At 35.9% G+C, this 27,706-nt stretch overlaps 1 protein-coding gene across 1 annotated transcript in view; it reads right to left on the bottom strand.

Moving 5' to 3' along the window:
* The window catches only part of opa (Zic family member odd paired), a 48,392-nt gene extending 35,951 nt beyond the window's left edge, over window positions 1-12,441 (bottom strand). Inside the window, exon 1 of the mRNA XM_089103951.1 lies at window positions 11,559-12,441. Within this exon, the coding sequence (XP_088960077.1) occupies window positions 11,559-12,441 (883 nt within the window). The remainder of the gene's footprint in view (window positions 1-11,558) is intronic.
* Between the last annotated feature and the right edge of the window lie 15,265 nt (window positions 12,442-27,706).

Genomic DNA, 27,706 nt, shown 5'->3' with positions numbered 1-27,706 from the left:
CCATTTCTTTTGCCATCAAATTATATTAAATAGAACATTGCCCTTCCTCTTATTGATCACCAAATTCATCAATTCAAAATATTTTATATTCTTCAAACTGCCCTGGCACTCAACACAATTGTCCAACAGCTAATTACAATGAATCGTCCCCTTGAAACCCCCCTGTCATTGTTCCAGTTTGTAATTAAGTGAAACCCTGCGATATATTTTCGCAGATGTGTCCCGAGTCAGATTGTCAATGGTGTTTTGATTCTACATTGCAAGATGACACTGTCAGATATATGTGCCCCGAAAGACAAATGATCGTGTAAATTTTATTGATGTATTTTATACAGATGCTTTGAAATGTCTTCTTCGCACGCATTTCCCAAGAAGAATAAAAGAAGTACAAATTCCAAAAACTAGATATGCGATCTGATCGAGTTTTTAGAAAAGGGAACAGTGCCAGATATAAAACTTAAATTCCGATACCGACTAACCTGACAAATTTTACTGAACAACAGAATGATTTAATAAAAAACAAAAATTATATTTCATTGTAGCAATCAAGATAACATAAATAAACGTAAAAGGAATTTCGTCCACTGCAGGAAAAAGAAAACATTTTCAAAGTTCCTTTCTGGATTAACCACCCTGAAGCTGAATAATACCCCTTTCTCCCAAATCAAAGGAATATTTATTACTCGAACAGAAATAAATAAACAAGAAACTGTTCTAAGAGAGAAAATTAACGCTTTATGGTGCTTGTTTAGAATCCGGGGAACACGCGAGAAGAACCGCATATACAATCCCAAAGATGCTATATGAAAAACAGGTTTCCGCTGCCTAGTAAGGTATTGCTCACTCCGTGAAAAAGATTTAAACTTTAGTTTTTTGGGGTTAAAGGGGCAAAAAAAGGTACCTAGGTTAGGTTACGTATTTAATATGTGCTATGCTTTAACCCCCCCCCCCCCTAATATGAGAATATATAGCCCACATTTGTTTCTAAACTATTATATTTGTATCATACTTTGTTTTATTTCATTAGCATTAACCAAACTTCACTTATTACGTGTTGCCCGGATACTAAACAAGTACCCTTTATAGATGTAAAACCAAAGACTATTTCTTGTTATTTCAAACATGGCAAAGTAACGGTAGAAAACAAACAAATTAATTCATAATTTATTTGAAATTAATATTTTTTTTATTTAATCAGTGGCCTACTTTTTTTACGAAAGCTGGTCAGCTGTGCTCTCGAATTTTCTTCTTTCTAATAACTGACTCTTTCTTAAGCATTTTGTTGTTTCTATGAGAGATAATTTTGACCCAACTGAAAACGTTGTCGTTTACATGTGTTTTGCTCCAGCCGGGCAATCTTCCAGCTTTAACTATAATCATCATCAGCATTATAATAAGCACCTTTTTTATTAGTCCATCTAACTTAGTTGAAAACGGCCATTTTTATAGGTTAAAGCAAAAGAGAGCCGGGAAACATTTCGTGGTTAAGAACTATATGTAAAATTATGCTCGGTTTGAAAACAAATTGGGTGTACTGAAATTGGTATATTATGGTAGACTACCAATTCAATACATAAGATAGGCTGAATTAAAAATTTGCCTCGAAGCTATTATCGCATAATAAGTTTTGTTCAGGTAGCATTAAAAAATGGCGCCAGGGTCATAAATTGATTCTATCATCTTTTTGGATTAATGCTATTGGTTCAATACAAAAACCATTTTTACGTTTAATCAGTTGAACACTTTCCTTTGAAGTAATTTTGGTTACTAAATTGAAGGTAAAATTTACATGTCCTGTTCAGATTCAAAACAAAAATCCATTTCAAACGATTCGTGGTAACGAACGCGGAAACAAACTCGGTCCAATAGTAACCGAAATTCTAAAAAAATTATCAACAGAACTAGTTTTTTACGCTCGTTCCAGACATATAAAACTCATTAAGTTTAATAATACCCATCAAAAGTTATGGGCCTGAGAAAATTTCCCTGATTTTCAAAAAATGAGAGAAACACTTTCAAAATGTCAAACGATCTGATAGAAATTACTCTATCAGATTCAGCACATCAGAGAAACCAATGGCAGAGGTTTCAAGCTCCTATATACAAGATTGAGGATTTTTATTTTGCCCGAAGAAAGATCACGGACGCGTGTTTACTTGTTGTCTTTTTTCTTTTTCTTGGGGATTATTGTATCGAACCAATGCTCCTAAGGATCGGGAGAGGGCACATTTGAACAGAAATAAAAAGTTCTAACGTCCTATTTAAGTGACCAAAAAGATTGGAGGTCAACTAGCCTCCTCGCGCGCTCCTTTTTCCCCCAAAGGTACCCCATCAAAATTTTGAGATACCCATTTGATTCTGCATAGTCGAAAGGTCCAATAATTATGCCTTTAGGGATGACTATGACCCTCATAATCCTTGGGAAAAGGTCTTTAAGTTACGCAATTTGCCCATCGTTCACGTATAGTTGTTTGTTATATGGAAATATGCAGATATTTTTTTGGGGGGGGTATATATTGGAGAAATTTCGCTGGACATAGGGTTCGGGGGCGGGAGAGTTTTACAGGAGAAATATTACGCTTATGGGGAAGGGAAGGGAATTTCCTGAATTCGTTTGAAAGACAGTCGAAAAAAAAAAAAAAAAAAAATTATAACTTAAATTAAGGAACGATATTAAAACTTAAAACAGACAGATTTTATTCCGTACATAAGTGAGGTTTGCCCTTCCTCAACCCTTACTCTTTACGCTGAAACTTGACTTTTTGTCACATTTCTTTGAGAAAGACTGCTCAAACAAAAGGGTAGCTGAATCTAAATCAGAAGTCCTTATAAAGCTTCAAGACTTTAGAGTAAAGAGCAAGAGTTGAGGAAGGAGTGGCCCGGAATAATTTCTGTTCATTTTACGTTTCTATGTTTTTCCTTACTTTCAGTTAAAAAGTTAGATTTTTTTTACTTAATTGCTGCAAAAGGCGAAAAAAAGCCAGTTTTGAGAAAGTGTGATCTATCTAGGCAATTTTGTGCAGAATATAATGTTAGTTCACACCTTTTTCCAAAGACGTAGGTACGTTTTCCAGCACCCAGAGACAATTCATACCTCTCCTTACCACCGAAAGTGGGCCTATATATCTTAGACATTTGACATACACCTATATATTATCTAAATGACGCCCATAAAAAATGCTGCACCAGAGGGAATATGCATCTCCTTGCTACGGCCGTCTCTCAATTTGAAGCCATAATCGTACGCAAAACCAAAATTTGCATCCACCGCCTTCTCAAAAAATACCATCTGGTTACATCTGAGAAACCTGCAAATCAGGAAACGTGAAACCCCCGCGCCCCTTCCCCCTGACACGCAAAACTGATGCGCTTTTCTCTATTATCCCATATATTTATCATCTGATTAGTAAATTTTCAAGGTTGTGCCACATTCCCATTTCCTGAAAGAATCCACTGCGTACACGTCTACTCTAGATGCCCCCTTTTTCAGCGGACGTGCTCACAACGATTGTGTTTTTGTTGTTGCAAACTCCACTTTTCATAGCTCGAGCTTACATTTTGAACTCTGTGATACTTTTGGATAACTAAAGAATCCAGTTTTTTTTTCTGTTGCTCATTATCTATCTATTATTTTTCCCGAATTAAGGGTAATAAAACAAACCTGTTCATTCAAAGACATGTCTCTCATCGAACCTAAGGAATACGCGTAATCATTTCTCTTTCTTCCTTCCTGAATCTCGTGTTCTAATGTCAATATCCACCCCCTTGTCATCAATAGAATGGGAGCAACCCGGGTTTAGCACCCTCAATAAACAGACTGGACACCCAACTGGCAATTTCCTGTCATTTGAATCTTCCAGTCATCTTTGGAAATACTTAATTGCTCTTTGGATTCTAGGGAATTACATTTCACCCTAGGTTAAGACAAATTTGTTCTCTATGGATTGACTTAAACCATTCCCAGATGTCTAAGGCTCGTTTACACTCACATAGAGCCACGTTGAATGAACGAGATTCTAGATTTTGAAAGTACCCTAGCCTTCAAATAAAGGCTTTTTAACGCGGCAATAAAGAATCTTTCAAATTTTTTTTTTTTTTTAATCAACTTTTAGGAATAAAGAAGTTCAACTCAGTTGTTATATTACATCTATTACAAAAAGGCATATTGAAACTCATTTTCTTTTTAAACAATTAATTTAAATTTATTTCTTACATTATAAATTTTTTATCTTGAGACACTGCGAGAAATATCTTCAAGTTTTTTTCCCAGGCGTGTGCTCCATCTGGTAATCAGGATAAGTTGAATACTTACATGTTTGTTTTGTTCTCATGGTAAGTGCATACACAGGGGGGGGGGGGCCTGGCTAGAAGCTGGCTTTCAGAGCAAAAAAAATACTCTTAGCTTATCACAAGAGCATCAATCTGTCGACACTGATGATACAAAAAATGCTTAAAATTAATTCCCCGTAGATGGCTGCATGGTTTCAGTCAACTCTCTTGGTGGCTTGATTCTTAAAGATGAAGTCAGTAGTTGTGGGGCCTTTAATCGGAATACAAGTTACACCTTTGGGTTTATTCTATTAAGGATGAACATACTGGGATCGAATTGTTACTCGATTTCATTCATATCAAAAAATCATTTTTGTCGCATAATAGATGGAAAAATTTTATTTTATTTTTGTCATTTTACGTTGTTACTTAGACCACGGTTGCTCTAACCAAACAGCAATTTTGGCAGAACAACACTAGTTTGTGCATACATATAAATATGGATTTTAAGTATATGTTTATATATATATATATATATATATATATATATATATATATATATATATATATATATATATATATATATATATATATATATATATATATATATCCAAATCCCAAGTCATGATTTTTAGCAAAAAACCCTTGGAATCAGCACCACATTTTTTTTTGAACGGAAAAATGCTGGAAGTGGTGGAAAAGGCCAAATACTTAGGTTTCATCCTTTGTCAAAATGGAAAATGGACGAGTCATATTACAACAATGGCACAGAAAGGAAGAAATGCATTATTTGGTATATACAGAAGCACACTAAGAGCAGAAATAAGTGAACTACGCCTCCACAAACATATATTTAATACTAAAATTATGCCTATCTTACATTACGGATCAGAAATATGGGGGTATCAGCCGGCAAAGCAACTAGAAACCCTTCAACTTCAATATTATAAACGAGTTTTTGGCGTACACAATACAACACATAAGTTAGTTTTAAAAGGTGATCTTCTTGGTATATTTAACCTGAAATTGAAAAGATATACCCAAATCATCAAATTTTGGTTAAGACTTCTAGAACTTCCCAAGACTAGACTCGCCCGAGCAGCATATGAAGATCTTCTCCTTCAGTGTAACAAAACATCATAGACAGCACAAATCAAAAGGATATTAGATGAGAATGGATTTTCAAGTTCGTGGGATAAGGGAAAAGGGCCAGAGGATCATGAAAAGTTCTTCAAGGAATTTAGTTCAAAACTTGAAGACCAAGAAGTGCAGCTATGGCAAGCAGCTGTGGACAAATCTCCAGAGTCTTGCTTTGTATAGAGAAGTAAAAGAGAATTTTGGTCATGAGTTTTATTTCAAGCTGGGATTGCCCATTAAGTATTTGAGGATTTGGATTCAGATTCGAGCAAATTGTCTTCCAATTTATACTAAAGTTGCAAGGAAAAAGAGGGAAGGTCCGGAGGCCGGGTGTAGTTGCTTGAGATGTGGGGAAAATGATTATGGGTTGGGCCATTTCCTCCTCCGGTGTAAGCAACTATCTCATTTAAGGGGATTAAATATCGAGGAGGGGGAAGATAGGCTGCTTTGTGAGTTAATGAGGTCTAGGACTCCCCGTTATATTGTGGCAGTAGGAAATTTTGTATTGATGGGAAGGATGTCAAATGAAGTGTAATTTTTCTTTAGTATGTTTTTTTGTATATGGCTTTAGTTGGCTTTTAAATACAGATTATTATTATATATATCTGTAGGCTACATCGAGATCAGTGGTAGCCATCAACCATTATAATTGGCTTAATATCTTTGGTTCTAAGTTTACATTGACATAGTCATGTGCAGTTTAGGCTAAATATTACATTTCTCACCAGATAGGCCGGAAATTAAGTAAGACTCAACCTTAATAAACAAAAGACATCAAGAAAATGGAAATTCCACCTGAGTGTGCGACATAAATAGTTTTTACAGTAGATCTTGCTTCTTTCAGACAGCAGGCGTATTCTTCGCGAAGTGGCTTAGGACAAAAACCTGAGAACTAGCTGAAAAATTTCTCGGCTCGGGTTTTTCATTTCTAAAATAAGAGTGCAGACAAAAGAAACCCTTAAATGTCCTGTCATTTATTCTTATATCAAAAATACAGGAAGTCAAAAGCTATTTGAAATTTAGATTGACACCATATTTACTAAGTAAGAATCTTTTCCGATTTGATTGACAACTTTCACTAGTCAAAATGAGCAAAAACTTAGATTTGTCTTATTAACGGAAATCTCACACACCCTCGTTTGACCTGAAAACTAAGGAAATACATATATCCGGTCTTTTCCCTTGTGTCTCTCGTCAAGAAAGCCTTAAGTTGACACAGGAGTTTACACAAGGCTGAAACGTATCTTGACCTCGCTTGAATTCCCACAGGCTTGATTAGCGTCAACCAGCATCTATGGATAGTGACAGAAAAGATGTTATCGGGTGTTTGAACTATTATCAGACGCCATTTAGTAGTTTTATTCTATCTGAAATCTCTGAAACAATCTGTCTCATTGAACGGGGAGACGGAAATGATAAAAAAACAGAGTCCCGCCAAAATCCCTGGAACATTTTGTGTAATTCGAGTGCGTCCCGCAATTTTGAGGGATTTTCTCTTAGCTTCAAGTCCAGCCAGGGATTTTCAGCAAGTATATCTAAATTAATCACAATTTTAACGTCGCAAAATACTGAACACGCAGATACAACTGCAGAATTTATGTCATCCGTAACGAATTCTGTAGACTACCTATATGCTGCAACAACCAATCTATAATAAATTCAGTATTTATACAACCCACCGGCAAAATCTATGAGTATTTTGTCCTCAAAATTTTGGAAATGTTCTTTTTTAACCATTGTTTCTGCAAACATACTTTGCTCTCATACAAAAGGTGTCTCGTAAATACCTATTTCCCAAACCGTTTAGGAAATCAAATAACAGATAAGAGGTGTGAAATAAAAAAAACACTAGTAACAAAAGCTGAACATTTCCATTCTTCAGGAATTGTGTCAAACGCCTTTTACATTTTAAGTTCTGTCTGTTCAGCAGATTGTTACGGCTGTCAGTACTAATTTTAAAACATTTTTTCTTACAAGGTATGAAAGAAGGCGAAGGCCGGTATTTATTTAGACGAAAGTCAAATTTATACGGTTTTCATGAGGATCTTTAGGTGTTGAACAGCATTCTTCTAACTAAATGTCCTTAAATATTATTTCTGTTTCACAGTTATAAGGCTAAAGCAACACATGAGTAGGAAGTTTTTTAAGGAATAAATGTATAATTAAAAGTAAAAATAAACATTAGAAAAAAAAAACACAAATGAAGTTCAAACGATCTAACCAAAACTGTTGTCGTGATGAATTGCTAGTGTAAAAAAATAATTCACTAAGGGTTGCGCTGAATCAAAAAGGGGATGTCAAATTTGGAGCCAGAGCCATTGCTCCAAGAAAAAAGTAATTGAGATAAGCCCAGGGCATACAAAGTTCGGCTGAATAAGCTTCAGGGGCTGAAAAGGGCAAGTTATAGCATAAAGCCCGTCAGCTTATTAAAAGAAAAATACATCAATTGTACATATAATTTTAATAGACAAGTTGCAATCAAACCTTTCTATTTACAAAACAAGACATCTGAAAGGAGGAAGAGTGCAGGATTACTGCAACAAAATAGATATATTGCCGGGCTAGATAAATATTGCCGGGCTAGATATATATTGCCGGGCTAGATAGATATAATTGCCGGGCTAGATCTATGAATGCGTTAATATAGTTGGTTTGAACTAAACGCAACTTTTAAGGAAGAGCTTTATGAGTAAATGCAAATAGAAAGATTATCTTCTTTAAGTAGTTTAAGTATAGGCGAATCAATAAACTACTGGATTTAGATAACAGAAAGCTGAATTAAAGAACGCCGTTCCACGGATCCCTAAAAGATAATTTCAAACCTTCTCCTCATTTTGAAGTATTTAGAAGGACTAACTTTGATGTTTAATCGTTAAGATAATGTACTAAGTAAATTAAAAAATCGATTACTTGCTCTAATTGTCATAGCAACTTACCAAAATAGAGACTAGAAGAAAAGCGTAAAAAAGAAACATGCTGGAACGGACCATTCAAACATTCACAGAATACACACAGATGATTATTACTTAGCAACTGGATTTCTAGCGTTCAATACTTTCAATCATTTTTTTTAATTGAGTTATGTAATAGATGAAAAAGAACGTAGTCTAGGTTAAAATTTGTAGCTATTCGCTATGTTTTGTAGCTATGTAACTAAAAAGGGTAACATTTGGGTGGATATATGGAAGTGTTACCTCCACATAAATAGCGGAGGGTGAATAAGGTCTGTGGTCTTAACATCTAACTCCGCAATGACATGAGGAGCATAGGCCAAAACTTCGCAAAGGTATACTACCGTAAAAAAACGGTCTGATTTAAAAACTGTTCTTTCCAGTCTAGCGGAAATAATTTACAAAACAATTTTGTCTTCCTGTATCTTACTCAGGAATTCCTGAAAGTCATATAGTCATTTTAGTAGTTTATACCACTCATACTAATTCATCAACAGAGTTTTTAATTATTAAAACGAACAGAATGAGGAAGAAAAAGAAATTCAGGATAATTTTTCATAATCATAGATTAATATCTTCTTAATTCATTAATAAATTATGATTTAACGATATCATTCATGAATGAATTAAGAAGAATATCCATGATTATAGTAAATTATTCCAAATCAACATTCGACTCTGAAATCGCTACATTTGGGATACGTTTGGGCTTTGATTTAGTGACTAAAAGGTATATTTGGTGCTGTTCTTTAACCGGACTAACCGGTGCATTTACCGGTGCATTAACCGCACTAACCGGTGCATTAACCGGACTTTAACCGGTGCATTAACCGGACTCTTTTTATATCTCAAACTCGAGACGGCTGAAAAACCCGTTTTTCAACGGGATGATACAAGACACCGCTATAGAGAAATACAATGTATAGCGTGGTTTTAATTGCGTATACGATATTTAAATTTTTTTTTTTTGGGGTTTGGGGGGGTGGGGGGAGGTACCTAGGTCAAATTAGGTTATGTATTTAATATATGCTATTCTTTGCCCCCCCCCCTAATGTGCAAATATATAGCCCAAAGTTGTTTCTAAACTATTACATAGTCATCCTATTTTATTTCAATAGCATTAACCAAACTAGCACTATTTAAAAGAGTCCGGTTAATAGAACAGTACCGTATATGCTCACTGCCTAATATGCTAGCTAATCTTTATGTGCTAGCTAAACTAGCATATCCATGTCAATCTGCCATGACAGATTAAGATTCCGCTGATTACTCCAATGAGCATTTTTCGCTGAACAAGGCGCGATTTAATCGGAAGAACTATCTCATTTAAATCAGATTTTATTGATATTAAGCAAGTTAATTCTAAAAACTTGTTCCAATTTTGCATAGCAAAGTTGGGGGTATTTTGCTCGGGAGGGGTTTTACGAAAAAACAGTTTACAAAACGCACCAAAAGTAGTTAGATACATTTTTGTTATTTTTTAGGATTCGAAGAAAGATTTCAAGGGGGGTTAAGCCCCGTAAGCCCACCCCCCTCGTGAATACGGCCTTCACCAGCTGTACAAAAAGTGGGGTAGCGTAGCTGCAATACTGGTTGATAGTTTCTAGATTGGTGGGCAGATATTGTTTGAATAGATCATTTTTGCATAAAAAAAAAGTACTTTTTGCTAGTAAAAGGTTGTCAAACCATAACTTTGGCTGCTCAAATGGTAGCAGCTTTTGTGATTTCGCTACTGGCAGCTTCCGAACTTTTTCCATACCTGGTCTTGACTGTAGTCTGTACGGAAACTAAACGGTTGTTAAAGTCCAAAAGGCTTTTTAAAGATAAGGACGTTTTCTAATATCTAAAGGCATATTTATGAATTAAACACAGTTAACTATATGCCAATGTATCTATGAAAACGCTATTTTGACGGGGATACATACTTCAAAAACATAAAAACAGACGGACCAATATATGTTGTATTTTTTGTTTTAACTTCATGGTTGCCGAAGTATACATTCACCGTCGATACTTTTATTATTCAGCTTTAAGTCAAATATCAAAATGTTCCCTAATTCTGCTAAATTTTATATATTTATTACCTCTCAATTTTGCATATATTTTGTTTAACTTTACTATCGTTGTGTCGCTAAGTTTTTGTACATGAATTATTGGCTGTTCAATACAATTATTCTTATGGGAACTTTAAGAAATTATACAATTTTCTGAGGGAGGACGGGTAAAAAACCACCCATTTCGCGTAAAAGCCTGTTTATGTCATAGAAATATATTAGTATTCTAACGGTAATCCCTTCAACGATTCTTTTGCAGTTTTATCGCAGGGGATGTTTATTTTCTTCATTCATTTTCTTCTATTTTTGATGCTTGAATTCTCCTGGTTATATAATAAGTTGTAAATAAAGTATTATTGAGATATTGACCAATCTCAAATGCAGTCACGTCAAGGTGATCAGAGTTCATATATAACTTCCGACTTACGCACCGACGGAGTAGGCCAATCATTAGATAAAGAAAACTGTAAGTGGTTGCCAATCTGGGCATTTAGAAATACATTTTGCGTCTGTTTAATATATAGTACATCCCCTAGCTTACTAAAATAAGGCTGGTCTATGGAACAACCAAACTTAAACAGGCACAATGTAGAACACGGGATTACGCAGATAAGCCTAACTAGTAGGCCTAATCCATTTCACGTACGTTTCCTATACTGGTATACTTTTAGCCAACAGCGAATGATATAACGTTAAAACTGAGCTTGGAATTAAAAGTCACTTTCAAAACCGAAAAGACAAAAAAGTAACTGAAATCTAGTGTCAGTTCCCAAGTCGCTGAACCAACTTTCAGATAGCATTCTTAAATCAGAAAAAATAGTCTAGTTTTTGCTTGAACAAATTCACGGAATTTAAAACTCAATTCTCATTAATAAAATGAATTATTATAAATTAGAGTCAGTTGGCCTCAGCATCAGTTTAGTTTTCAGGTTAACTAAACTGATATATATATATATATATATATTTATATATATATATATATATATATATATATATATATATATATATATATATATATATATATATATATATATATATATATATATATATATATATATATATATATATATATATATATTTGATAACGGTTAATCTAATGCACAAGAAATAGCCTAATAGACATCGCTGAAAACTACAAAAATCTTACCTGTATGTGTCCTTTTGTGTATCTTTAAGTTTTCGGATCTAGCAAACACTTTTCCACATCCAGGGAATGGGCAGGGAAACGGTTTTTCACCTGTATGCACTCGTATGTGGTTTACAAGTTTATACTTGGCTTTAAAGGCTCGCCCGTTCCGCACACACCCTTGCCAAAAGCACGCGTGATTTGTACATTCTGGTCCACCAACGTGTTCAACTGTTATATGAGTCACTATTTCATGCATTGAGCCAAATGTTTTACCACAAGTCTTTTTTGGGCTTGGTTGTTCTGGGTCAACCCATAGGCAGTGTAATTCTTGCTTTATTGGGGTTCTCATGTACCGGAGAAAAGCACCGGCAGAGGCTGGATGGGCCATAGGGGCCATTGAGCCCATTTGATGAAACTGTTGTGCAGCATAGCCTGATGCATCTCTTGTGTACATTTCCATGGGGAGACGCATTGTATTATGGTCGAATCCGGTGAACATGGCATGGTGAGCTGCAGCAGCCGCATGGCTTGGGTCAAACATATGATGGTGCTGAGCTGCATGAGTGTGATGGGCCTCAAGACCCATTCCAAGTCCCATATCTCTCCTAAAAAGAAAATCTCTTGCGGCATAGGACCCAAGGTGGTGCTGCTGGATTTGCCCATGGTGCGGGTGGTGATATCCCTGAAAATTACTTTGATCATTCAATCTCAGATGATTATCCACAAAAGGGTTCAGCATTTCACTACTTTGCTCAGTTGCACAAGCACTAGGAACATGGTGGAATCCGAAATTAGGCACTGCACTAAATTGGTTTGGTACGAACAGGGCTGTAGCCGATGCAGGACTTTCCCTCTTTATAAAACTTGGATTCATCACGCTTGCACTTAAACTAGCAGTCATCCTACCACTAGGACGCCCTACGAAGGAATAATAGTAGCTCAGCAGGTTTCTCAGTTAGCCACCTCTATTCCGTCCTCCTGCTGTCAATAACACAAAAGCTTACTTTTGCCTGATTGGCTAGATAAAAAGTTCCACTTGAAGATTCTTGATCAAACAGCCAATAGAGAATGTGTTCCGAGGAGGCTGGACGTAAACACATAGGGAGGTGACACGCGCTGTCACAGCGGTTGAAGCCCCTCCTAGCGGTTCTTTAAGTGGTTCGGGAAGGCTCAGCAGAGGCCCAAACAACATTACAAAGTATCCCAGCGGTTTATAAGGCAGGGAATCCATTCGTATCCCCAAAGAAAGAAAATGATATAGATTGATTAGGTGATAAGAGCTCTGTAAGTGTCAACTTTGTCAACCCAGGGTGCAATGATGCAGTCCAAGGGAGGTAAAGAGCCTCAAGAGATTACACTTGGAGAAAAAAAGATCTTTATTTGGCATTTGCAGTAATAGCAGGTAAAACAACACATTGGCTGAGAATTGGAAAAAGGGTTTTATGGGGGAAAAATACTAACATCGGAATAACAAAAGTTAAATAGGCGGTAAATTTTTACCAAATCATATTATTGACTTACGAATAAAGTGAATATACCACTTGAAGCTTTTTTTATGCTATTTCCAAATATAATAATCATTTTTGTCGGAAATGAATTTTAGCCCCCACCCCTATATATACGAATTCAGGGTATAATATTTCAACATTAGGGGGTTGGGGGGGGGGGGAGAATTCCAATCTTACCTCTCATTTATATCAGAAATAAAATTTACCCCCACCCCCCTAATGTGTAAATATATACCCCGAATTGGTATAAATGGGGGTGGGGGTGAAATTCATTTCCGACAAATAAGATTACTATATTTGGAAAAAGGATAAAAAAGGGCATCAAGTGGTATGTTTACTTTTTCGTAAGTCGATAATAGGATTTGGTAAAAATTTACCAAATAGACTAGGTTTTATCAATTATAATAAATAATAGCATTTGCAAAAATATAGTTGCTTGATTTTGTGGGTGGAGGTGCGTGCCCATAAACTGCTCTTTTTGCCAGCGAATTATATTCTTAGCGTCTTCCACAAAAAGTAGGTCTATAGAATAACTTGACAATTTAATTTTCGATATCCTTACCGGAACGGCTCTCTAAGCCTGTTTTACTAATAAATTATCAAATTTAATACGAACAGATATTACCATGAAAAAAGAAATTAAACCTAAGACCAGGGGCGGCGTTTGGGGGGGGGGCAGTTGCCCATTCCCCCAATAATGTGGAGAGAAAAATATTTACATCCCATGCCCTTTGACTATCCAGATATGGAACCCTCTTCCCCCCAATATAAGCGCTGGAGATTCGCCCCTGCCTAAGACAAACAGAAATTCCAATGAACATTTAAGTCAAACTAAAAAAAAAAACATGGAATGACTATGGAATGTCTGCAAGTCCTTGAAGACTTCTACATGCAGGAAAATGCGAGTGTTTTCAGTCTTTAGATAATTAAGAGCAGTAATCACGTTATGCAATATTACCATGAAACAAAAAATTACAGCTAAGAGGCTAAGACAAACAGAAATTCCAATGAACATTTAAGTCAAACTAAAAACAACCAAAAATTAACATAAATAGCTTGGCCTCTCCCTAAAACTCACCATAGGGATTGACTGTCATTACGTTTATAGTGAAAACTAAGTACATTGCCAGGAATTCAAACTCTAATAGCCATTCACAACGGCTTCAATTTCAGAGGGGGGAATACATTTTCAACATCCCACCCTAAAAAAGTATTTTTTCCAAATCTAGGAGCCCCCCCCCCCCCACCTAATTGGCGCCACTGTCCATTTAGTGTCTTAGTACATTTGGAAGGAATAGGGAGAAGAATGGTGACAAGAATAATAATTTCTTCGGTACGCTTCTATTAAGCGGACTCTTTTATCTACGACAATGCATACCAGTTACGAAACAGACTGAGACGAGGGATGTAAACAGGTTTACAATGCCTTCTGGGATACAAACAAAGGCAAGAACTGTATTTAAATTGCGGTTTTTTGGGGCTTAAGGAGGGGGGAGGTACCTAGGTTAGGTCATGTATTCAATATATGGTGTGCTTTGCCCCCCACCACCCCCAAATGTGCAAAAATATAGCCCAAATGTGTTTCTAAACTATTATATATTCATCCTATTTTGTTTCATTTCATTATAAAGGAACTAGCACTATATAAAAGAGTCTTTTTAATAGAAGAGTACCATCTTACAACAAATTACTATAGCACCAAGCCACTTGAAGTAAACCTGACAGAACATGTTCACTTTTAAAATAGTAAAGCCAAATTAGATGTGAAGAATGTTTTTGATCAATAATTTCTTCATTGAAACATCATCATTGTTTTTGAACTGTTTTTTTTTATGTCCATTTAAATTAGAAATGAAAAATTATCCTTAGGAGGGTTTTCAGGTATGGTGCAACCTTACTCTTATTAATGGACAGTTCTGTTCGTTTTAAGCTCGACCTTCTTATTAATTAAGAAATATCATAGGTGACTTCGAATATTAACAATCGATGCTTCTGGAAATGTTGTTAAGCTGTTAAGATAAGTTCTATTCAAAAGGAACATGCTGAAAAGAAAGAAAATGTTGATAAAAATGACATCCGTATTTATACAATAAAATGATTGCTTTTCATAAGATAATTTGGTGCTTATGTATTAGCTGGTACCCACGCGAGAAGCCAAGTTTGGTTAATTCTAATGAAATAAAACAAAATATGATGAAAACGTAATAGTTTAGAAACAGATTTGGGCTATCTATGTGCACATTAGGCGGGGGGGGGCTAAAGAATAGCATATATTAAATGCATAGCCTAACCTAACCTAGGTACCTTTCCCTTCCCCCTAAACCCCAAAAAACAACAGTTTAATACTGTAAACGCAAGGATACTTTGCCATCCATTTCTCTATTGACAGATACCCGTTTGACTAGTTTCCTTTAGCACAATAAATCGCGTGGGTACCACCTAATACATAAATACCGATAATTTATATTAAAAAAAAATATCCGTTAATTTTTCTGCTAGCTAGCTTCTTTTTTTTTACTTAGACAAAAAAATATAAAGGATCAAGAAATATTTTGTTCTGCCCAAAGCAGAAATAACAATCTATACATCTTTATGTAAAAGGGGAGTAACACCACACTCATTCGAAGTAATTCCTGTTTTTCTGTTTTATTTCTTCATTCATTGCGATTTCCATTCGTTTTAAGATTGGTATCCTATGGAAGCTATTTTGTGTTCGTTGTAAGTTAAAAATAGCTCTTTAGTTCCTTCAAGAAAATAATTGACTGAGCCTTATCCTTATTTTTTTTATGGTCGTTAGCTCAGTACCATCAGGCCAGAAAGACATAATACATGGGGGACACACTGATCCTTACTAAGAACAATTACATCTCTTTCCCCAAGTAAAACATTACCTTATATGAGGTTTTATCATACCCTCACCATCATTGTTCATATTTTAAAATAATAATCCTTAACCAAATAGAAAACCATAAGATACAAAGAACAATGCTGAATCAAACGGTTCGTGATAACGAACTGTAAGTAAGGAGCGATCCGGCTCGATAGTAACCGAACCTCTAAAAAACGGAATTTTAATACCAGTAGATGCATCAAAAAAATTAAATTTTTGTGCTGATTTCAAATATATAAGTTTCATCAAGTTTAGTCTTACCCATCAAAAGTTACGAGCCTGAGAAGAGTTGTTTTATTTTAGAAAAAAAGGGGGAAACAATCCCTAAAAGTCATAAAATCATAATGAAAATCACAACGTCAGATCCAGGGTTTCCGAGAACCCTACAGTAGAGGTTCCAAGCTCCTATCTGCAAAAATGTGGAATATTTTGTGTTTTTGCCAGAAGAAAGATCACGGATGCGTGTTTATTTTTTTTTTTTCTCTCTCTCTCTCTCTTCCCAGGGGTGATCGTATCGATCCAGTGGTCCTAGAATATTACGAGAGGGTTCAATCAAACTAAAATTAAAAGTCCTATTGCCCCTTTTAAGTGAGCGAAAAAAATTGGAGGGCAACTAGACCCCCTCCCACGCTCATTTTATCCCAAAGTCACCCGATCAAAATTTTGAGATAGACATTTTGTTCAGCATAGTAAAAAAATTCAATAACTATGTCTTTGAGGAATATCCCCCACAGTCTCCGGGAAAAGAGTTGCATGTTGTGAACTCGGCCCATTGTTTGCATATCTTATTGGTTATTGGGAAGTATACAGACGTTTTTAGGGGGGATTTTTATGTTGGGGGGGGGAGGTTCAGGGGGAGAAGTTTACGTTGTACGATTTATCCATGGAGAGATATTTCATGGGGAAAGCTAATTTTCCATGAAGGGGGTGCTGGATTTCCCAGCATTATTTAAAAAACGATCAGATATTAAATAAAAAAACAAGCATTTTCAACTGAAAGTAAGGAGCAACATTAAAACTTAAAATGAACTGAAATTATTACGTATATGAGGGGATTCTCCCCCTCTTCAATACCTCGCTCTTTACGCCAAAGTTTGTTTTAGTGCTTTCAAAAGAGCTATTTATTCTAATTAAACCCTTTGTGATTCAGGGGGCCATTCTTAAATAATTGGAACAATATTCAAACTTAACGCGTAAAGAGTGGGGTAATGAGGAGGGGAGAACCCCTCGTATACGTAATAATTTCTGTTCGTTTTAAGTTTTAATGTTGCTTCTTACTTTCAGTTGAAAAAACTTCTTTTTTTATCTAATTTTAAAGGAAGAAATCAAGAACTTGTAACTGGTTAAAACACCAGAAAACTACCAGAAATATTAAAATAAAAGTGGAACAAAGACACAAAGAAATTCACCACCTTTTTTTTTTTCCCTGTTAAACAGTTCTGGACAACGAACTGTAAGTAAGGAGCGACCCGGCTCAATAGTAACTGAAACTCTAAAAAGCAGAATTTTGATACCAATAGATATATCAAAAGAATTGCAGTTTTATGCTGATTTTAAATATATAAGTTTCTCTAAGTTTGATCCTACCAATCAAAGGTTACGAGCCTGAGAACATTTACCTGATTTTAAAAAATGAGGAATCATCCCCTAAAAGTCATATAATGTTAATGAAAATCACACCATCAGATTCAGCTTATCAGAAAACCTTACTGTAGAGGTTTCAACTGCCTGTCTGAAAAAATGTGGAATTTTGTAATTTTTCCAGAAGAAAGATCACGGATGCGTGTTTATTTGTTTGTTTGTTTGTTTTTCCCATGGGTGACTGTATCGACCCAGTGATTATAGAATATTGTGAGAGGTATCAGTTGAACGTAAGTTAAAAGTTCTAGTGCCCTTTTTAAGTGACCAAAAAGTTGGAGGGCAACTAGGCCCCATCTCACGCCCCAATTTTTTCTCAGAATTGTCCGATCAAAATTTTAATATAGCCATTTTGTTCAACTCAGTTGAAAGGACGAATAACTATAATTTTTGGGATATCATGACCCTCCCACAGCCCCTGGGGAAAGGTCTTTAAGTTATAAAATTTGCCCATTGTTTACATATAGTATTTGTTATTGGGAATTATGCATACATTTTTCGGGGTGGGGGAGGGGAATTTTTCACTGGTTGTATTTTCCACGGTGATAATTTTCCATGGGGAAGGAAGTTTCCTATACGAAATTCTTCTTATGTCTTGCTTTTTCATTGCCAACTCAATTTTACGCGTGGAGATGTTAAGAGTAATCGCCCGTGGTAAATGTTTATCCCGATTTAATTGTCTAGAGAATAAATCCTTGCGGAGGAAGGAGTTTTCCGTGGAGGAGTAGCCAGATTTCCTGGAATTATTTAAACAACAATCAGAAATTAAATAAAAAAAACAAGTTTTTCCAGCTGAAAGTAAGGAGCAACATTAAAACTTAAAAACGAACAGAAATGGTTACGTATATGAGGGGGGTTACTCCTCCAAAACACCTCGCTCTTTACGCTAAAGTTTGAATTCTGTCTTAATTCTTTAAGAACGACTCCTGAAAGCCTATATATCCGTATCCGTAAATATAAACCCTCATATCCGTAATAACTTTTGTTCGTTTCAAGTTTTAATGTTGCTCCTTACTTTCAGTTGAAAATACTTGTTTTTTATTTAAATCAATCAAAGGCATAACTAAATTGAAGCTAGAACTGATCTAAAAAAAACAACAACAAACAAATACAAACTCATAATTTAGTTTTGGAATAGTCCGTAAGCTCATTTACTCTGCAGCTTCGCCTTTACTTTCGGCTCTAAGTTGATTCACTATTTTATTTTTCTCAGTGGCACACATTGGGAGGTAATGGGCGGAGGGGAAGAGGCATTTTCTCCCCCTAGGCTCTCCCCATCTCCTGTCCTGGTTAGATTTCGAAAAATGCCATTTTTGTTATTTTCATTGATTTCTTTTGTGTAATTCACTAAAAAAAATTGTCATACACCCCCCCCCCATATTTTTTCTTTCCTCCCCGTCGTTTTCGTGCATTGATGCCACTATTTTTTTTTCTTTTCTATATATAGTGCCTTTCTCCATTAGGCTATTGTCCTAAATACTATCTTAATTTGCAACCTAAGGTTAGGCTCATTTATTTATCATTAGTGATAGTAATAACCAGGGGCGTCGTTTGGGGGTGGCAAGGGGGGCAGTTCCCCTCCCCCTAATAATGTGGAGAAAAAATATTATACATCCCTTGCTTTTTGACTATCCAGTTATGGACTCCTCTCCCCCCCCCTCCCCCCAATAAAAATCCTGGAGATTCGCCCTTGGTAGCCTAATAACCTTTTAATATAACTAATTGTATGTAAACTATTTTACCTTAAATTGTCTATATATATCTAGCTTGCTTTTAAAATAAATGACTAATGTCTTCATTTACTGATTTATTCAATTCTGCCTCTTCTTCTTCTTTGAATATGAAAAACTCGGAGATTCTTACGCAATGCTTGACAAATGTTTACTATATTAAGTTAGTACAAGTCTGTGTTTCCAGGCAAGAAAGAACTTTGAAAATTGTTAGATAAAATACAATGCAATAACAGACCAGGATTAAATGAAGGTGAAGAGGTGATATTGGGTAACGATAAGATTGATCAAGTAGATAGCTTCACTTACCCGGGTAATATTATAATAAGTATAAATATAATAAGTAGAATTAGAATATGTCAAAAGTAGGATAGTCAGGCCCAGGGTGTTTTTCACAGTTGAATCGAGTTTGGAAGAATAGAAAGATCATACTGCGAACCAAGATTAGAATATTGGAAGCTACAATGATGACAATGGTCAAGTATGGCTCTGAAACTTGGGCACTAGGGAAGATGGACGAGGATTTTTTAGATGTTTTTCAAAGGAACTATCTACGGATTATTTTGGGTACCCGTTTGACTAGCCATATTTCTAAAAGCAAGCTGCAAGAAAAATATGGCTCTACCCCGCTTTCTAGGGTTATAATGAGAGAAGTATTGAGGTGGCTAGGACACTTTTTGCGGGCTGTGTTCTCATATGGCTTAGTGCTGCAGCAAGCTGTTAGTAGTAGTAGTAACTTCATATGTTCATGTTGCTGTCACCTACTTACGAGAAATACCATTAGTCATGGGCGAATCTCCAGCATTTTATTGGGGGGGGCAAGATGGGTCTATATCCGGATAGTCAAGGGGCATGGGATATATAATATTTTTTTCTCCACATTATTAGAGGGCAACTGCCCCCCCCCAAACGACTCCCCTGCTATTTGTGCACCGGGCTGTTCCTGTGGCATAATTGGATAATTCATAATCACAACGCATAAGTATGAATACATTTGTTCCCTTTGCAGAGCGAGTGTGCTACTATTGCTTTTTTTTAATTTTTCATAAAAAGCTTTTCGAATTATTTTCATTCTTCCAAAATTTTTATTTGAATTACACCAAAACTTAGTTTAATGAATCTCCAAAATAGGAAAAAGTGTTTATAACAGGGGGTTCTGTAGGCACACTCAAAACTATATTTGAACATGCTTGTTCAGAAACTCTAAATTAAGGATATTTTGTATTTTTCAGGGTAAGAATGCTTTCGACTAGTGGTGTCAATTCACAAGCATTGGGGGAGGGAATTAAAATGCATTTTTTTCAAAATTTAGGGGGCACATGTCTCTCGCCCTCTCCCCTAATTGACACCACGGCTTTTAACCCATTTGTCACTGCTGGGAAATAGACTCTTCTCTAAAATTCAGATTAGTTTAAGCGAAATTACGACACAAGAGATAACTAAGACACATAACAATGGATTATGCACAAATAAGGCCGCGTCCAGGGGAGAGGGGTAGGGAGTTCGGCCCACCCCTCCCTGAAATGCTTGTCCGACCCGTAAAACCGTAACATAAATGAATAGAAACAAATTTTTGATGTGTTTTTTAAAGTTTGTTTTAACTCTCCCCCTCCCCCGAAAAAATCCTGTATACGGCCCTGTGCAAAAATATATATTGTCATTGTACATAATTTTATCAAGCCTGAAAAGAATCAACTTATTTAAATAAAGCTTTTCAATGTCATTGTCTGTATTAACCATTTATTTTAAACGGACCATGCAAAAGCTTAAGAAACTTTTTTATCAGTTTTGCAACATCTGAGCCCCACTTCTAAGAAAAAAAAATTTAAAACTCTGTATTCCATCGAAGAGTTGATTTTGAATATGCTTTGAACACCTACTGGGCCAGAGCCTTCTTGTTTTGAACTATTTCTATTTTTGTCGACTTGCTTAAACGAGCTAAGTTATGATTGATAATATTCAATATGTACTAATTTATTCATTTTAAGAAATTCAATACGAAAAAGAACGGTGATATATCAAACTTGTAATGTTTTACACTATTCTGTAACTACCTTACCCCATGCGTTGTGCATTCATTTGCTTCTTGTCCAAATACCTTTGTATAATGTAAACAACTTTATGCATCTCTAGAAAAGGGCGTGTCTCCGAGGGGGTCCTCGACTCAACCCGAACCAAATAAGAATGATTACCCTTGGATTAAGTAGGATGCTAGCAGAATCGAAAAGAAACTCTGCAGGGAATCTTCAGAGCTTCAAAGTTGATCAGCGGATCAACAGATTTGAAAATCACAGCTGCTTTACTTAATTCCTTCCATTCAAATGATATCAGTGATTGTCGAAGTTCCCATCAGGTTAGTGTAGAAGCCCTTCTTGTTTGCAATTAAGTCCTTCACTCTAAAGGAATTCGAAATTGAAAACATAATTAAACATCTAGTATTATCTAGACATAGATGCCCAACAAAGACCTATGGTATCCTCTTCTCACCAGTATTTCCACAGTTTCCTGAAGTCTCTGCGCAACCTGTATTTTATCTACTTTGAAAATTGTTTTTCAAATGTGACTGCCGCTAGGTCAAAGTCTTGCCCATGACCATGGACCATGATTAGACCAGATGACAAAGTCATCTGGACCATGAGGTCTACATCCCTCAGGACTAGAAGAAAAATCCTCAATTTTCATGTTTTAAGTATTTGGAGGGTGATCGTTATACCTAGAACTTCATTTCCAAGAGAGTCTAGTACAAACGAAGAGGTTGATGCTCAACTGGAAAAGTGTTTACTACCAAAGAGCTTGTCACCATGATAGACCGCCAAAGGCTAGCGCTTGCGAGAAAACCCATCCTCCATTCCATGAAATTTAATTTTAACTTATATAGAGTAGCTAGCCTCCCCCCCCCACGCTACTTCAAATCGTGGTTACGAACTGTAAGGAAGAAGCGATTGTGCCTTATAGTAACAAAAACGTAAAACAAAATTGATAACAAATATATTCATAAAAAGAAACGGTATGCAAGTGCTTTAGTTTCTTTTTTTGTATACACTTATGTTTGTTTATGCTTTCTTCAAAGGTATTGAACAGTACGTCAGTGGCGTTAGTTTACGATATTTTAATGGGGGGCGTGTTTTTCAAAATTTATAGGGTGCAATCGTGCTGTTTTCTTAATGAAAATACCAATTAAACTATTGTTCAATAAAAGTACAACGAAATAAGTTATTTTTTAAATCTAGGTGAAAGGGGGGGGGATAATCTTCCCTGGTCCCCCACGCTCATTCTGTTCGTGGTAACAAACTGTAAGTAAGGATCGATTGTGCCTCGTAGTAACCACAGCTAGCCTATAAAAAAATTGATAATAATATATAGCCTGCCTCAATAGAATTAGCTTTTTAAGATGCTTTGAAATATACAAAATTCATCAAGTTTAGAGATACTCCTCGAAGAAACCCACTCTTTACGCTAAAGTTTTATAATGCTTTACAAATACTTCGTATTCCATTTCAACAGCCCTCGTGTTTGAACAGTTGTTCTTAAAGAATCCGGACAGAAGGTCATATTTTGTCGTTAAGAGAGGAAGGTTTAGGAGGGGGCAGCCACCCTCATACACTAAGCAATCTTTGTTGATTTTAAATTCCAGCGTCGGTCTTTAATTTCATTTGAAAAAAACTTGTATTTTTTAGTTAGTATTACCATGACACCACCACAAATATTACCATAAAATTCCAATGTATGGGACAAGCAATTAACTCAGGTAAATGAAAATTTGATAAGAAAACCGGAGGCCTCGCTTTAGCGTTGCCTAAGTAAATATCCAAATACTTTCAATGTACTTCATTCCCTTTTTTTGCTAGGGTTCATCGTGTAGAAGGGATGGCAGGAGAGAGTTTGGAGGGTCTTTTTTAATGGAAATTGAAAGTTTTAATGCCATTTTTAAGAGTCAAAAGTGATTGAAGGGCAGCCAGTCACCCCATGCATGCCCTCCATTGCTATCGAGCCCCGTAGCCTCCCAAGACAAAAGATCAAATTTTCATAAACCATTCTTTTTAAAGTCAAAAAGTCCAAAAAGTCGGAAAAAAAGGCGGGAGGGCTTTTTGATGTTGGGTGTGCGATTAGCTCAAAACTTTCAGGGATAGTTCTTTAAGTCAAAAGGCAGATACATTTCGTTGCGGAGAGAAGGGGGACTGGGTACCTGGAAAAAAACCCAAAAACTTTTGTCCCCGATCAGTTTGAAATTTATAACCGTATGTTCTTGGGCCAAAAGCAGCATGGTGATCAAAACAAGCAGCCAAGACCGTTCCCCCTAAAAAAAATGGGGCGCAAAAAATGACAATAGAAAAAATGTTGGTTCTCCTGAAACGGGACCCAACATAGGATCATTAAGGACCAAAGAATATTTTTCCTCGGCCACCTTGTCTGGAAGGGTGAGAATAAGAACACATAAGGGGGAGGGGTCATTCGATTTGAAATCAAAAGTTTTAGTGCCTCTTTGACAGGATGAATATGATTGGAAATGAAAGCCCCCCTCCCATCCAAGGCTGTATCCAGAGAAAATATTTACTGGGTTTGAACCTTGAAGGTTTGAACACTGAATCTGAAGATGCAGTGTCAAGAATTTCAAAAACATTAGGGTTTCGGGGGGCCAAGCCCACCTTCCTACTGCTCACGTGCCTGATTGTTCTGGTTTCCTGATTTGGGGCCCCAAAATATAGGGAGAGGACAAAATCGTTTGAAAACTGATATTTCTAATACCCTTTCTAAGGTTTGAAAGTGATTAGAGGGCAATAATTCCTCCTCGAGTGCATTTTTTTGCTATCCAGCACACCTTTAATTAGATAAAAATGTTGATACAACCGTCATTTCGCTCAGAATAGTCATAGGCTTCAATAAATATGGCTCCAAGGATGATATGGCTCCTGGGGAAAGGGCGGTAGATAATACAAATTGCCAATTGTTTACAGATAGCTTTTATAGTGGAAAAGGGAAGGCATGTCTAATCTTTCGTGTTGGATTGGTTCAGAATTGTTAGTGCCTATTCTCTGGGCCAAGAGAAACAAATCTTTTTTGGGGAGGGTGGGGGATTTTGGGGCCCCATAAATTGGCCAAAACACTTCTTTGTCTAAAATTGGCTTAAAAATTATAGCAATCAGTCTTTGAGGAATTTATTACAAAGAAATTATTTTGGGCACAGACCTCCCAAGAATGGGCGCCAAAAAATGGCCAAAAAACTTTTTAATCGAGTGACTTGAAACTTGTAACCTCGAGTCTTTGAGATAAAGATACTCCAATACAGAACGCAAACTAGAAAAATAAAGCGTTGTTTGCCCCATCAACAGGGTTAAAAATGAACCCAAAATAATTGTCTTAGTTGGGAAGTTCAAAAATGGCAGTTCCTTGCCGAACGACACCCCAACGTACAAAAAAAATTATTTTGAGTTGCTTGAGCAGTGTCCTCACCCCTCTTCCTGAAAAATCAGGTTTCAAAAGAGGCCAAACCTTTTCCAGATTAGCTTGAAACTTCCATGCGTAGGTCCTTGGGACTTGAGAACCCCAATACACAAAAGAAATTGAAAAGAAAAAATAGATCACAAAAAGTTGGCCAGAAAAATGACTGAAATCTGGTTTTAGCTGAGGTAAGGGCCTCAATAAAGGCCTAAGAAATAGTCCAAACAACTTTTATTTCATTTGACTTAAAACTTTCAAGAAACCTTCGCCTGGACTAATAGGACTTAATAGCCTATTTGTTTCGGAGGGAGAAACGGTGTTAGGGGGCCTGGATATGAGCCAAAAAATAATTGTCACCAATTAGTCTGAGTCTTATAGCCACAGTTCTCGAGGTCAGCAGCAGCCTTCTGAATAAAACTGTATAGAGGCAGGGTTCCCACGACGAGAAGGGCTATATATATATATATATATATATATATATATATATATATATATATATATATATATATATATATATATATATATATATATATATATATATATATATATATATATATTATATATATATATTTATATATTTATATATATATATATATATATATATATATATATATATATATATATATATATATATATATATATATATATATATATATATATATATATATATATATATATATATATATATATATATATATATATATATATATATATATATATATATATATATATATATATATATATATATATATATATATATATATATATATATATATATATATATATACATATATATATATAATCTTTAATCTTTAGGCCTGAGGGATTTATTCGTTGTTGTTGTTTTGGTCAAGTGCACGCTAGGGATGAATGTCAAGGTATCCAGGAATAGGAAACCGGAAGTACATGCTTCCTTTTCACCCAATCAGTGAGTCGGATACACCTCCTTTCTCAGCCAATCACAGGCTAGCTTACATATGATTTTCCTCGTTACATAACAATTCACCTTTGAGATTTTGTATATAACGAACATGCATTGTTATTAAATTATCAGAAATTGAAGTAACCTGACAATGGATAGAACAGTTGAAATTTTTGATGAGCTTGAAGCCTTGGCAGCCACAATTAGCAATGTGAGTACATTTTCATTTTTATTTTCAAAATAAAATTATTTTCTTTGGTCACCCTCCAGTATATCTAAGTCCCCCCTCCCCCACAATACAAAACACCACCATGCTATCTTTATACTCACTAGAAAAAATAAAATATGTTCTTTTTACCACATAAACCTAACCCATCCCCCACAGTTTTACAACGATAATTCTCGTAATAGAAATAAGTCTCTTTTTCGATAAATTTTGGCTTTTCTGTATTGTAATCTTTTCTTTAACTGACATCTGTCGCTCTGTTGTTATTAAGCCGCTCTGGTTTTGACATAAGGCTCTCTAGCGCGAGGTTAAAATTAGTTGTCACCCTTTTTAAAGCACTTCCTGTAAAAGGTTTCTTAGATCAAAATGGTTTGTTTTTCCATCAAATTAAAACGGTTTTAAGCAAAAAGAGATTGCTGTTTATTAAGCTTGTGGATTCGTAACCTGTATTTTTGGAGGAGTGAAACGGGATTATTTCCAAAAATAATTACTAACAATATATTTAGGACATTGGTGAAAGGGGGAGGGGACATGCCTCAATCCTATCGCCATTATTGTAAAATGAAAACAAAGATTTGCATGAAAAGTAAGGTTAGGTTGGGATGTCTATGAATAAGCTTTTTTAATTAATTAAAATAGCATTTGATTTCTGAGTTTAGTATATTTTACTTTTTGCTTTACTGAAAATGCTGGCGTAGGGGGGCTTTCTTAGTGATAAATGCGTTCTAGACAAAATTATGGTTAATATGGGTGGGGATACTAATTTTCCTTCTTTAAAAAAGGGGGAAATTATTTTGATACTAATTTTTTTCTCTTCTTTTTTAAGGCAAATTGTGAAGAATGCCCGCCGCCACCCAGTAAGAGAGCAAGGGGAAATAATGCGGCCCCTGCGAAGGCGACAGTCATACAATATGATCGCTGGCCGAAGCCTCCTAAACAAGTGTTGCCTACCCAAGCCGCAGCCCAATCTGCGCTGGAATGTGACATCGCTTGCCCATCCGCTCTCCTTGGACCTCTAATAGCTGCCCCATCAACGCTAGGTCAGGAGGTTACCCTCCAGCATGATATGTCAGATCCTCCCGACACCCAAGCCCAGACGGAATTTGCATATATAAGCATTTTTATCTCTAATTATAGAAATATCTACCTATTTCTTCCAACTTGTTTTAGTGCTGTTCTTTTCGCCATTTTTGAACACAGTAAAAGTGTATCTCAGATATATTAAAAGACTTTTTCTCCCCAAAGAACATATAATGTTCTCCATTTTGAATCATGTCAAGTGCATGCATTCACCCTGCTAAATTAGATTAGTGAAGCCAAAAAATGCACTATATCCCGCTCATAATAAGTAGCAAAATCCTTTGCGTTATAAACTGCTTTATTAACGAATGGTTCACCTTGCCTCTACAAATATTATAAAAACAACTTTCTATCGGAATGAGTTGTGTATCATGACAGGAAATGGCTATCCATTTCAAATCATGTTTTTTTTTCCAAAGCAGATATGGGATATTAATATGAAATTTTATTTGGAGGGATTGTTTGAACAAAATCAAAACCTACTATGCCATGCGTTTTAGATTGTAAATATCTTATACTAACCGGTGGGGAGCGCTATGGGCCCGAGAAGCGCCGCGGGAAGCGCTGCGGGCCGGGGAAGTGCCGGGGGAAGCGCCGCGGGGAAGCGCCGTGGGAAAGCGCTGCGGGAAGCGCTGGGATGGCCGGCTCGGAGGGGGGGGCATTAAATATTGGAAAGGGGGGGGAGTTTTTTGAACAAAATCAAATTACAACTTCTATGTAATTTTTAGATTGT

Source organism: Artemia sp. Qi Xiang Cuo, chromosome 18 (genome assembly GCF_049724085.1).
Source record: "Artemia sp. Qi Xiang Cuo chromosome 18, ASM4972408v1, whole genome shotgun sequence".
In the NCBI taxonomy this organism is placed as follows: Eukaryota; Metazoa; Arthropoda; class Branchiopoda; order Anostraca; family Artemiidae; genus Artemia; species Artemia sp. Qi Xiang Cuo.
This window is presented reverse-complemented; position numbering and strand designations above follow the sequence as displayed.